General features: G+C 41.5%; 1 protein-coding gene across 13 annotated transcripts in view; it reads left to right on the top strand.

Moving 5' to 3' along the window:
- Positions 1 to 12,722, top strand: part of sh3pxd2aa (SH3 and PX domains 2Aa) — a 169,641-nt gene that overhangs the window by 118,291 nt on the left and 38,628 nt on the right. For 12 of the 13 annotated variants that reach the window (XM_061829127.1, XM_061829123.1, XM_061829122.1 and 9 more), the window contains one exon: positions 339 to 467. In XM_061829127.1, the coding sequence (XP_061685111.1) occupies positions 339 to 467 (129 nt within the window). Of the gene's footprint in view, positions 1 to 338; positions 468 to 9,585; positions 9,682 to 12,722 lie in introns of those variants that run through there. The other variant, XM_061829135.1, reaches the window with a different exon arrangement.

The following is a 12,722-nucleotide window of genomic DNA, read 5'->3' as shown; positions in this document are numbered from 1 at the left end:
CATATTTTAGTCTTGAGTTGGATTTAGTTCACTTTAGGTGCAAGATGCAACTTCTGCAAATGACCTCGCTGTGTTTGTGTTATAGTTTTGATCTTTTCTGATTCACCTCAGCAGTTGGGCTGGGGTTGTAACAGCCACATGGCTAAGAGTTTGGAACTATGCAGTCCATTCGACAGCTCATGCTGTGCTCGTCCAAGGTGGAAAGGTGGTGACACAGTGCAGAGGTCGGCTGATGGCAGCATTAGGGGTGCACAGAAACAGGAGTGCTGTTGGAAGTAGCAGGTGTTTGCGGCATGTCGAAGCAGGCAGGTGGTTGATGGTGTGTTTCTTCCACCCAGGGATTGACAGCTTGGAGCCCATGGTACTGGAGCAGTATGTCGCTGTGGCCAACTACGAGAGACAGGAGAACTCTGAGATCAGCCTCAAGGCTGGTGAGACGGTGGATGTAATTGAGAAGAGTGAAAGTGGTGAGTGCTGTTTTAATGTAGTTACATATACTGTGATTGTCTTATTTTTTTGTCTAGTGTTAACATGTTTAAATTGTTGACAGTAGTAGTTAAAGTTTTGTTTGTGTACTATCAACCAACTAACAGTCATTTTGGCAGTTCTGCGCTGAACATTTTGACCTTTCACAATACTTTTTATAAAAGTTACCACACTTTTGCAAATCATATTGGTATTAAATGACCAAAAACCTTGACACAGTCAGTCATGAAGTTAGTTTCTTCTGTTCCTTTTGGCTTGTCCTGTCAGGGGTCGCCACACCGCGTCTTCTTAGAGGCACGCATATTTGTTTGACATAGTTTTACGCCGGATGCCCTTCCTGACGCAACCCCTCTGCATTAAGCTAGGTAGAGAAGCTTACAGCACCTGGTATACTCAGGCGGTCTCCCATCCAAGTACTAACCGGGGCCAAACCTGCTTAGCTTCCAAGCCAAGCCATGAAGTTAGTTTATATGCATGATTAAAAGATAGGGTCGATTGGACCACAAGACATTTTTGTTCCTCGTACATGTATCGTTCTCCACTCTAAAGTTATTAATAATTCAACATTCATCATTGGTTTTAAGTAGTCACAATTTCAAACTGTATCAAAGCTTATCCAAACCAAGATTTCCTAATGATATATGTATTTTATATGTGGTGGTTTGTGCATGCATGTTGTGTATATACACTTAGCTTGTGCAATTTTTTTTTTCAAGTTTGAAAGTGTGAGTGCTTCTATTATTTCTTTTCCAATACAAGTGTAGTGTATTAAACGATCTTTGGTGAGTTCTCAGACGTGTTTTGTCTGATAGTGATTGCAGCAGAGTTAGACTAAAATCTGCCTTGCTGTAGATACACGTTTGCCCTGGGCTTGGTCCTTTGACTGAAATGCAAAATATTTCCAAACAACTGTTTTATTTTCCCACTAAGAATGCACCATTTCTACCAAGCTGGGACTGAAAAAAATTGGACATACAAAAGACAATGCTCTGAATAAGCGGAAACAGCTACACTGAATGCTTTTTGCAGTCATGTGATTAAAATCCACACTGGATGACCTGAAATGAGGATATTGTTAATTTCAATTTCAGGCTTTTAACATAGTGTCATTGCTTCACCAGTGTGAGTCCACTTCAGTTTGTTGTCATGGTTTTGAACCGGCGCAAAGATGAACCTTAAACTGTGGGTTAGAAGTGAAGTCTTTAAATAGCTGATTACTTCTGAGTCGATTAAATGTATTGTACATTTCATAAGCTGCCATACAAAAAAAGTAACAATTTATGAATGATGCTGAGAGTGCGTTTTTCACTGGTGAGACTTTTCTTGGAGAGAGGTTATCCCAATTTGCCTTTTCTCAGTGAGTGAAATATAGAAAAACATCTGGTTGTAGGAATGTAGAAGAATCTTTGAATTAGTTTGTGCATTGACTTGGCTTTGTGGCTGTGGCTGGCTGATATCATCAGTATAATTACTGTACTTTTCAAATTCCAGCTGTATGTTCATGTTATTGAAGAAGCATTATTGTATAATACATTACAGCCTAGCGGATTATGGCATATTGGAATGGAGCTCAATACAGTACTTTGTTGGGGGAGAGCTCCAAAGACAGAGGGAAAAGGAACAAGCTGACACTGGTAATCAATTCAAACCCAGAGCAAGTTCAAATCCTCATCGACAATATTCTCCAAGCCATCAACAAGAATGCATTTCTGCTGTCAGTTCAACAAACTCACAATCACACAGCAAAGTACCTGAGTGTACCAGAAAGCTGATGTAGCAAAAGTTATGCCATATAAGTTTTTAATTCAATCAATCTAATAGTGCAGAATGGGACAGTCTGTGATGTTAAAATTCTGGCTTGGTACACCCTCATCAAAGATGAAAACACAGACAATACAGTGCAAGAAAAAAGCAAGTTCTGTATTTTCAATACGAGGAGCAAAATAATGTTCACCATCAAATGGTTTTGCTGCATCATTCACCTGTTAGCATGCACAGGTCATTTTGTAGGGCTCTGGCAGTGCTGCTCCTGTTCCTCCTTGTACAAAGGAGCAAGTAACAGTCCTGCTGCTAGATTGTTGCCCTCCTACTGCTCCCTCCACATCTTCTTTTGTACTCTGTAGTACTGGCCTGTCATCTGATATCTCCTTCATGCTCTAGACCAAGGGTCTCAACCTTGCAGCGCGTGAGATCATATTTTGTGGCCCCAACCTTAATATGAATGTTTGTTACTGCGGCCTTCAATTTTTCTATGAATGCCACTTTGGGAGTATTTCTTGCCTAGAAAGACTACCACAGATGCATTATTTGCCTTGAGGATGCTCGTGGAAAAGTACAGAGAAGGTCGGAAGCAGCTACATTGTGTCTTTGTGGATCTAGAGAAAGCCTATGACAGAGTACCAAGAGAGGAACTGTGGTACTGCATGTGTAAGTCTGGTGTGGCAGAGAAGTATGTTAAAATAGTACAGGACATGTATGATGGCATCAGAACAATGGGGAGGTGTGCCTTAGGTGTGAGAGAAGAATTTAAGGTGGAGGTGGGACTGCATCAGGGATCAGCTCTTGAGCCCCTTCCTGTTTGCAGTGGTAATGGATAGGCTGACAGATGAGGTTAGACTGGAATCCCCTTGGACCATGATGTTCGCAGATGATATTGTGGTATGCAGTGAAAGCAGGGAGCATGCAGAGGAACAATTAGAAAGATGGAGGCATGCACTGGAAAGGAGAGGAATGAAGATTAGCAAAAGTAAAACAGAATATATGTGCATGAATGAGAAAGGTGGAGGGGGAAGAGTGAGGTTACAGGGAGAAGAGATAGCGAGGGTGGAGGACTTCAAATATTTAGGGTCAACAATCCAGAGCAATGGTGAGTGTGGTAAGGAAGTGAACAAATGGGTCCAAGCAGGTTGGAACAGCTGGTGGAAGGTGTCTGGTGTGTTATGTGACAGAAGAGTCTCTGCTATGATTAAGTTGTTTTTAATCACATAATGGTTATGTAACTAAATATAACGGTCCGGGGAGGCTGGTAGTGGGGTAGCTCAGTTGCTAACCCACCTACTCTGCAATCAGCATGTCTGCATTCATTCCGTCTCACTCCCTATGGTAAAAGTTTGGTTATTCTTGATTTGACTGGTCATGCCTGGAGATGGAGATGTAGTGTTTCTGCCAGCCAGGCATGCACTTTTGCCCATAATTTAACAAGAGCTCGAGATTTTTTAATTGCATCATAGAAGCAACAAGCACCTCACTTGCGAGCAAATCCCACATTTAACACCTCACCGCTGACTGGACAATCGGTGCTCTGAATGATTGACAATCATGGCTGAGAGAGTGAAACAGTCGAAAGTGTGGTCCCATTTCTCAAAGATCGATGGTGACAGTCACAGATGCAGGATGGTGCCAATGCTTCCTTCAGGATTTTCTGGTACACAGCAGAATTCATTGTTCCATCAATCACAGCAAGTTGTCCTGGTACTGCGGGAACAAAGAAGCCCCAGGCCATCACACTTCTACAGCCATTCTTCACTATTTGCGTAATCTCTTTCTCAAATTCTGTGCCATTTTTACACCACATGTAACAGGCTGTAAACCTTCCAAAACTTCAATTTTTTTACACGTCAGTCCACCGAATTTTTCTCCAAAAGTCTTGAAGATCATCAAGATGTGTTTTGGCAAATGTGAGATGAAAGCAATAATGACAATATTCTTTGCTGATAGCAGGGGTTGTCGCCTTGGAACTCTCCCATGGATGCCATTTTTGGTCAGTGTAGAGTCACAAACACTGACTTTAACTGAGATCAGCAAGGCCTGCAGATCTTGAGATGTTGTTCGAGGTTCTTTTGTGACCTCCTGGATGAGTTTCTGTTGGACCCTTAAAGCAACTTTAGTTGGCCATCCACTCTTGGGAAGGTTTGCCACTGTTCCCAATTTTCTCCATTTGTGGATAATGGCTCTGACAGTGGTCCGCTGGAGCCTCAAAGCCTTGGAATTGGCTTTGTAACATTTTCCAGACTCACCTTTACCAAATGTGTGGTTAGTGTCAGTGACAATCTGATTTTACATGGGGGGGGGGGGGGTTGTTTCACAGATGGTCTGAAAGTTTGGGATTTTTTGTGCCTTAATAATTTGAATTGTCATTTTAAAACTGCATTTTGTATTTCCTTGTTTTGTCTCTGAGTGAAAAAGTTAGTTAAAATTGGTTTGATGATTTGAAACCCTTGTCTTCTTTTTTTTTTTTTCTTTCGGCTTGTCTTGTTTGGGGTCGCCACAGGGTGTCATCTTTTTCCATCTAAGCCAATCTCATTCATCTTCCTCTCTAACACCCGCTGTCCTCATGTCCTCCCTCACAACATCCATCAACCTTTTCTTTGGTCTTCCTCTCGCTCTTTTGCCTGGCAGCTCCATCCTTATTACCCTTCTGCCAATATACTCTCACATCTGAACATGTCCAAACCATTGAAGTCTGCTCTCTCTAACCTTGTCTCTCAAACATCCAACTTTGGCTGTGCCTCTAATGAGCTCATTTCTAATCCTGTCCAGCCTGTTCACGCCGCGTGAAAACCTCAGCACCTTCATTTCTGCTACCTTCAGTTCTGCTTCTTGTTTCTTCAGAGCCACTGTCTCTAATCCGTAGATCATGGCCGGGCTCACCACTACTTTATAAACTTTGCCCTTCATCCTAGTGGCTACACCAGAAACCTTCCGCCAACTGTTCCATCCCGCTTGGCGCTTGGACCCGTTTCTTCACTTCCTTACTACACTCACCATTGCTCTGTATTGTTGACCCTAAGTATTTGAAGTCGTCCACCATCGCTATCTCTTTTCCCTGGAGCTTCACTCTTCCTCCTCCGCCCCTCTCATTCACGCACATACAGGCTGTTTTACTTCAGCTAATCTTCATTCTTCTCCTTTCCAGTGCATACCTCTATGTTTGTATTTGTTCCTCTGCCTGCTCCCTGCTTTCACTGCAGATCCCAATATCTTTTGCGAAAATCATGGTCCAAGGGGATTCCAGTCTAACCTTGTCTTGTTAGCCTATCCATTACGACTGCAAACCGGAAGAGGCTCAGCGCGGAACCATGATGCAGTCCCACTTCCACCTTAAACTCTTCTGACACACCTACAGCACATCATACCGCTGTTCTGCTGCCATCATACATGTCCTGTACTATTCTAACATATTTCTCCGGCACACCAGACTTGTGCATGCAGTACCATGGTTCCTCTCTTGGTACTCTGTCATAGGCTTTCTCTAGGTCTACTTCTCTGTACTTTACCACAAGCATCTTCAAGGCAAATAATGCATATGTGGTACTCTTTCTAGGCATGAAACCATACTTTTGCTCACAGATACTTACTTCTGTCCTGAGTCTAGGCTCCACTATTCTTTCCCATGACTTCATTGTGTGGCTCATCATCTTTATTCCTCTGGAGTTTCCACAGTTCTGAACATTGCCTTTGTTCTTAAAAATTGGGAGTAGCACACTTTGCCTCCATTCTTCTGGCATCTTCTCTCCCGCTAGTATTATATTGAATGAAACTCAAAAACTCCACAGCCACCTCACCAAATTGCTTCCATACCTCCACTAGTATCTCATCAGGACCATAACCATTTTTCATTCTATTCAGTGCCTTTCTAACTTCCCCCATACTAATCATTGCCACTTCCCGGTCATTCATGCTTGCCTCTTTTCCTCTATCTTCTCTCCCATTTTCTTCATTCATTAACCTCTCAAAGTACTATTTCCATTTACTTAGCACATTACTGGCACCGGTCAACATATTTCCATCGTTATCCTTAATCACCTTTACTTGCTGCACATCCTTCCCATCTCTATCCCTCTGTCTGGCCAACCTGGAGAGATCCTTTTCTCCTTCTTCCGTATCCAACCTGGTGTACATGTCGTCATATGCCTCTTGTTCAGCCTTCGCCACTTCTACCTTTGCCCTACAATGCATCTAAATGTATGTACTTTTTAATTTTCCTACCCCCTACCAGAGTCATCCTACACACCACCATCCTATGCTGTCGAGCCACAATCTCCCCCACCACTACCTTACAGTCGGTAACGTCCTTCAGATTACATTGTCTGCATAGAATATAATCGACCTGCGTGCTTCTACCTCCACTCTTCACTATATGTTCCTGTCTCTTCTGGAAATAAGTGTTCACCACTGCCAATTCCATCCTTTTTGCGAAGTTCACCACCATCTGCCCCTCAACGATCCTTTGCTAAATGCCGTACTTACCCATCACTTCTTCATCGCCCGTTTCCTTCACCAACATGTCCATTGAAATCTGAACCAATCACAAATCTCTCTGTCTGGGATGCTCAGGACTATGTTGTCCAGTTCCTTCCAGTATTTCACTTTCAACACGGGGTCACAAAAAAACCCCAACAACCTTAAAATCATACTTTTACACAGCACTGTAAATATGTTACAATACTTGTACACAAGCTATTTTAACAAAAAATGAGCAAAAGTTCAGCACAATCAAATGGAGGAATCAAGCATTTTCAATTGCCTAACCACTAGACATGGTGTTCAGTTCTAGCACTTCTACACTACTATTTTGCACTAACTAAGTGTTTTTAAATGGGGCCAGTAATAATCAGCCAAATTACATGATAAGCGATTGCATTAATTGTCAAATGTTGTTATAGGTTCAGGATTTCTATTGTGTTATTGGCCGCTTATTACATTATGGGCCCATTACATTTTGAAAAGGATAACTTGAATAGATTATAGAGTGTCAATACATTTGGGCTATTATGGAGTTTTAAAGGAAGCGACACAAACTTAAACCGGAGAAGTCTGTGTTTTTCATTTCAGCTTTTTGTTTACCCAGTGTGCATACAAATAAAACTTGGGGGATCTGATGTCACATAAACCATACTACATAGGACTAACGTGACAAAACATGAAGAGCATCATCCATCTATTTTATGAGCCGCTAATCCTCACAAGGGTCGTTTAAGTGCTGGAGCCTATCCCAGATATCATCGGGCAGGAGTCAGGGTGCACCCTGAACTGGGTGCCTGCTAATCATAGGGCACATGGAGACAGCCAACAGTCACACTCGCAATCACACCTAGGGGAACTTTGCCGTCTCCAAATAACACATTTTTGGGATGTGGGAGGAAACCGGACTGCCTGGAGAAAACCCACACACGCATGGGGGAAAACATGCAACCTGGTCCTCAGAACTGTGAGGCCAGCACTCTAACCAGTTGCACCACCATGCTGCCCAAGAGCAGCAGACAACATAAATTTCATGCATCCAAGAGTCCCTAAAATGTCCTGAAAGGCAATGGTGCTATTTTTAACTAACAGTAAATTTGCCTTGCATTGGTGTGCAATTTTGGCTCGTGTTCATGGAGATGGCTTTCAAATATTTGCCATCCTGTCCACTTTCCTGACTTTATTTTCTCATTTACATTTTCTGTTCGCAATTGTTTGGTGGACAAATATTCAATCATCTGAGATTCCTTTGTACTGTTTCATAGCGTAGTCACAAATGTGTCTAACATCTTATTCTTTGCTATCTGACAAATGTGCCATCCCTGTTTGTTCCAGTTGTAGTACATTACAGTACATCTTGTTTGGCATTAAAAATAAATTGTGTTCATATTCTGTTATTTTATTTCACTTCTCTGCTTGCTTTGCAGAAATTTTGTGTTGCCCTGAAAAGCAGTCCAGCATTACAATGGTTGCTGCTCTCTAGAGAGTTTCTTCCTAGTTATAGAGGGTGAAATATTAACTCGAGGTCCTTCCCGTATGACATAATTCTGTCAAATGTCATTGATAAAGATCAGCAAAGATCAATCTGATGATCCCCAAAAGGGAAATCAGGGAAGGGAAGCAAAGGAAGTCAGTGTAATGCTTCAGCCCAACTTTCCCATCTGTCTTTCCACTTATTTAGCATGACCCACATTTCTTAGAGAGGGCCCATGCATATGACATATACAGTAATTGTAAGAAAGTATGCTCAGTGTCATCGTCTGTGTGTGATCAGTTAGCCAAAATGGGTCAAACCATGTTGCAATTGCCTGGCAAGACACAATATAACATATGCATGGGAACATTTTAATCACTTCAAAGTTGTGTATGTTGCGTCTTTGGAACATAACAATACTGTAAATGCATCTTGGCACTTTCAAGAAACAAACAAGAAAAAGAAAAGAAAAACAGTCCATGAGTGATGCTTTGACTTACCATTTGGAAACATAAATATTGGACAATAGCAGGCATGAGCATTTCACGGAAACGATCGTTCCGTTACCGTGTCATTACCCACCCTGAAAAAACACGGAACCGAAAGTCCGTTTCCCAGATCTCAGGGCTTTCTTTTAATAAAATTCGCCCATGTGTGGAATGTAAAACAAGTTCTCAACGAAATACAACAATCTGTATAAAACGAACCTACATGAACCCCTTTATTTTTAATGATTAAAACGCCTAGCTTTGTCAGTGTTGTTTACAAACAGCACCAGTTTCCACTTCTGCGGTACGCATGCGCAAGGTCGAGTTATTCATATCTGGGTCACTCAAACGCTAGTCAAACATGTTGGTTGCTAAGCGTAAAAGACAAAATGCTCATGCCTGCTAAGGCTTTATTCTGAACTACATGTAAAAACCGGTTCCCATGAGCATTATCAATGGGAACCAAAAAATCGTTTCCCACCGTTTCCCAGGACAAAAATCAACGGAACCGAAAGATCGGTTGCCATACTTGCCGAAATCCTCATGCCTGCAATAGAATGTGAAACCTATTTTGGGGTGTCTGTGAACAAATAGAAAGCACTAACATATCATTTTCAGTAAATGCATAGGCCTAGAATTTATATAAACAGTATTTTTATATAGTCATATAATTTACAGCTACAAGATTTCCTGAAAAGTCATGTCTCTCACATAACTCCCATGTCCATGCCACAATTAATAAATTTTCATATTGCCATACAGGGTTCATGGGACCCATACATTCCCAAGTTAATGCCTTTATTAAAAACAGTTAAACTGTTGTAACTAATGTATCTATTTATTTACTTATTTTTACATTGATTATTTGTTTAAATGTGCTCTGCGATTGGCCAGGAACCAGTTCAAGATGTACACCGCCTCCTGCCTGAAGATGGCTAAGATAGGCTTCAGCATGCCTGGAACCCTTGTTAGGATAAGTTATGCAAAAATGTATGGATGTTTTTTTTACCCATCTTTTTTTTTTGGTGTAGTCATGCAATAAATTATATATATCACTTGGGGGAACATTACAGATATTCATGATTTAGCTTTTGGATTATAATCTTGCACTGCCAGATCTAAGAGAGTGTCATTCTATTAACGACAAATGGCAGACCTTATTCATTTTGGTAATCGTTCACTTTTTAAAATTATTTTGGGAAATATGTTGACAAACCTGTTGGATGGAAGCATGGCTTACACAGTTCACAAACTTAATTTTTGAGACTTGTTCATGAACCAAAGCCACGTTTCCCATAAAAAACAATGGAAATCAAATTAATCTAAGTCTTAAATCAATTAACTCAGATGTCAAATAACCTATCTGGAGTTTCCAAAGACTTGACCTCATCATCTGGGCTTCCCCATGTTCTTTAAAGACAGTACTTTTTCTGTATGTAAACTTTTGACCTTGAAGAAAATATGAAATTCTTTTAGAAAATTTCCCTCCCATTATTGTGACGTTTAACAAAATAATCACTTTGGTGACAAAAATTGAATGTTTTTTTGAACAGTGTATGTAAACTTCTGCCTTCAACTGTAGGCTGAACATGATTTTGCAAATCCTTCTTTTCTGTTTTTCATTGGAATTGGCGCTGTACATTGGTCATTAGCAACCCTGTCCATTTTAGGACTATTCTTTCCCTGGCTCGCTAGATGCACGTTTCCCTTCATACATCACCCAAAGATCTGATGTATCTGTCAGCAGCAGAAGAATAAACCCTTTATTGTGACCTCCACTCCGTGTATTTGTACCAATAATGTGCTTCATTGTCAGAAAAGTGGGACAAGTAGGGATCAGGACAATAACCCTTGCCTCACCCCATCCATCTCAAGCCACATCGAACATATCCCTTCAAATAGTATGTGTGTGTGTGTGTGTGTGTGTGTGTGTGTGTGTGTTGTGTGTGTGTGTTTGTGTGTATACAGTGTTGCCTTGCTACAATGTGGTTCACTTTATGCGGCCTTACTATTAAACAGATTTTTTGGTTGCAATTTTTGTGCAGTTTAGCAGGCTTTTTTTTTTTTTACAGCATATGAATGCACATTGTGTTCTGTATCCTGATTTGCTGAGGGAAACCTCATATTGTGTCCAAAGGGACTGTAGACCATTTTCAACCCCACTAAGTACCGGCGAACCCTGTGGTGTTTCTGTGCACCACCACAACATATTGTGACCTTGTTATACTGTGCCGGTGGTCCAGGTACTTGGGGCAGACAAGCACGGTGGTGTGCTGCTCTCATGGAGGCCCCCAAACCCTGCTACCAGACTAGAGCAACTGAGCGCAGTGCAGTTTGCTGAAGTTCATTTAGACCATCCTCCTCCTCTTTCTCAACACTTTTGTCCACTTCTTCCTCTGCAACACAGAAGAGCCACACTGCTACCATCAAACGATTATTTAACTTGGGCAAGCTGAACACATTCTGTACTGTACAGGACACTTGGCTTGACTTTCAACCCCCTGGCGTTCTGGCGCACCCACACAAAGATTTGCGGCTTCGGTTCTCAAACATAATCAAAGATGGAATGTCTGTTTAGAAGAATATTCTTGCCCAGAAGAAAAAAAAAAGAGCGCCAGCACTGAACCATATCTGTTTTCTATCTATTTTCTATCGATGTTCTTGCAAGACACCTGCACCAAGGACTCTCCAGCAGAGCCGCGTCAACTAACCAGAGGAACTGTAAAATACATCGGTCACTATTAATAATTTGTATGTCCAACCTCATGGATTGATCATTAATAAATATATTTGTATATAGGCGGCATGGTGGTTCAGCTGGTAAAGTGTTGGCCTCACAGTGCTGACGGCCCGGGTTCGATCCCAGTCCTGCCTGTGTGCAGTTTGCATGTTCTGCCGGGCCCGCGTGGGTTTTCTCTGGGCACTCCGGTTTCCTCCCACATCCCCAAAAACATGCAACATTAACTGGACACTCGCTCCTAGGTGTGATTGTGAGTGCTGCTGTTTGTCTCGACGTGCCCTGCGATTGGCTGGCAACCAGTTCAGGGTGTACCATGCCTCCTGCCCGTTGACAGCTGGGATAGGCTCCAGCACTCCCCGCAACCCTTGTGAGGTTAAACTACTTATCCTCATTAGGGTGGCAGGTGCCTATCACAGTTATCTCTTGGCAAGAGGCATGGTAGCCCCTGAACTGGCCACCAGAACTATAGCAGGGCAGTTATAAACAAGCAAGTTGTTGTTGTTCACATTTACAAGCCCGTCACACTTGACTGTAGTGTATTTTGTTGTGGCTACAGTAGTTGTATCTACTGAGAATTCTGAGTTTTCAATCAACCTCCCATGCATGTTTGTCAAATGTGCAGGAAGCCCACTTACCCAGAGAAACCTAATGCAGGTGTACTTTCACGAGAACATGGAAAACACACCAGAAAGCTGGATTTTAAACCGGGACCTCAGAAATGTGTACATGCATGATCTATGGTCATGCCTGTATCTCCTCAAAAACTGGAAAAAAAATATGTTGCACCGGTACTACCATTGCTAAAGTTAGTATAGACCTGTAACACATGCTATGCTGACATTAATGATGTGAATAATACAGGCTGAAATATGAAGAACAGAACAGTTGTCGCTGTTGTAGGCGAACACAAATCATTTAACAAGTCTTTTTATGCTAGTTAAAACAAAAAAACTTACATGAGGCAATAAGGAAATCCTGGACCTGCTTTACAAATAATGAAAATAATCGTTTGTGTGTTTTAACTTTGTGATTTTGTATGACCCGATGAAATATTCTAAATGACTGGCCCATAATTGTTCGATTTCCTTACCCTTTTATAAGTATTGTGTATGTAAGCATACTCAGTAGGACCCATGCCGGGCGAAGCAAATATCATGGATGTTGTCAAAATTAATCGAGAGCTATGTGTTATGTGTATCTATATTGTTATTTTGGTTAGTCATTCTTTATTCTTCTCTTTAGTTTCCTTGATGTATTTTATTACTTACGTACTTAAGTTATTATGACGCGG

This window comes from Syngnathoides biaculeatus, chromosome 9, assembly GCF_019802595.1.
Source record: "Syngnathoides biaculeatus isolate LvHL_M chromosome 9, ASM1980259v1, whole genome shotgun sequence".
Taxonomy (NCBI): Eukaryota; Metazoa; Chordata; class Actinopteri; order Syngnathiformes; family Syngnathidae; genus Syngnathoides; species Syngnathoides biaculeatus.
The sequence above is the reverse complement of the archived record's forward strand: the minus strand, read 5'-3'. Positions and strand labels throughout refer to the sequence as shown.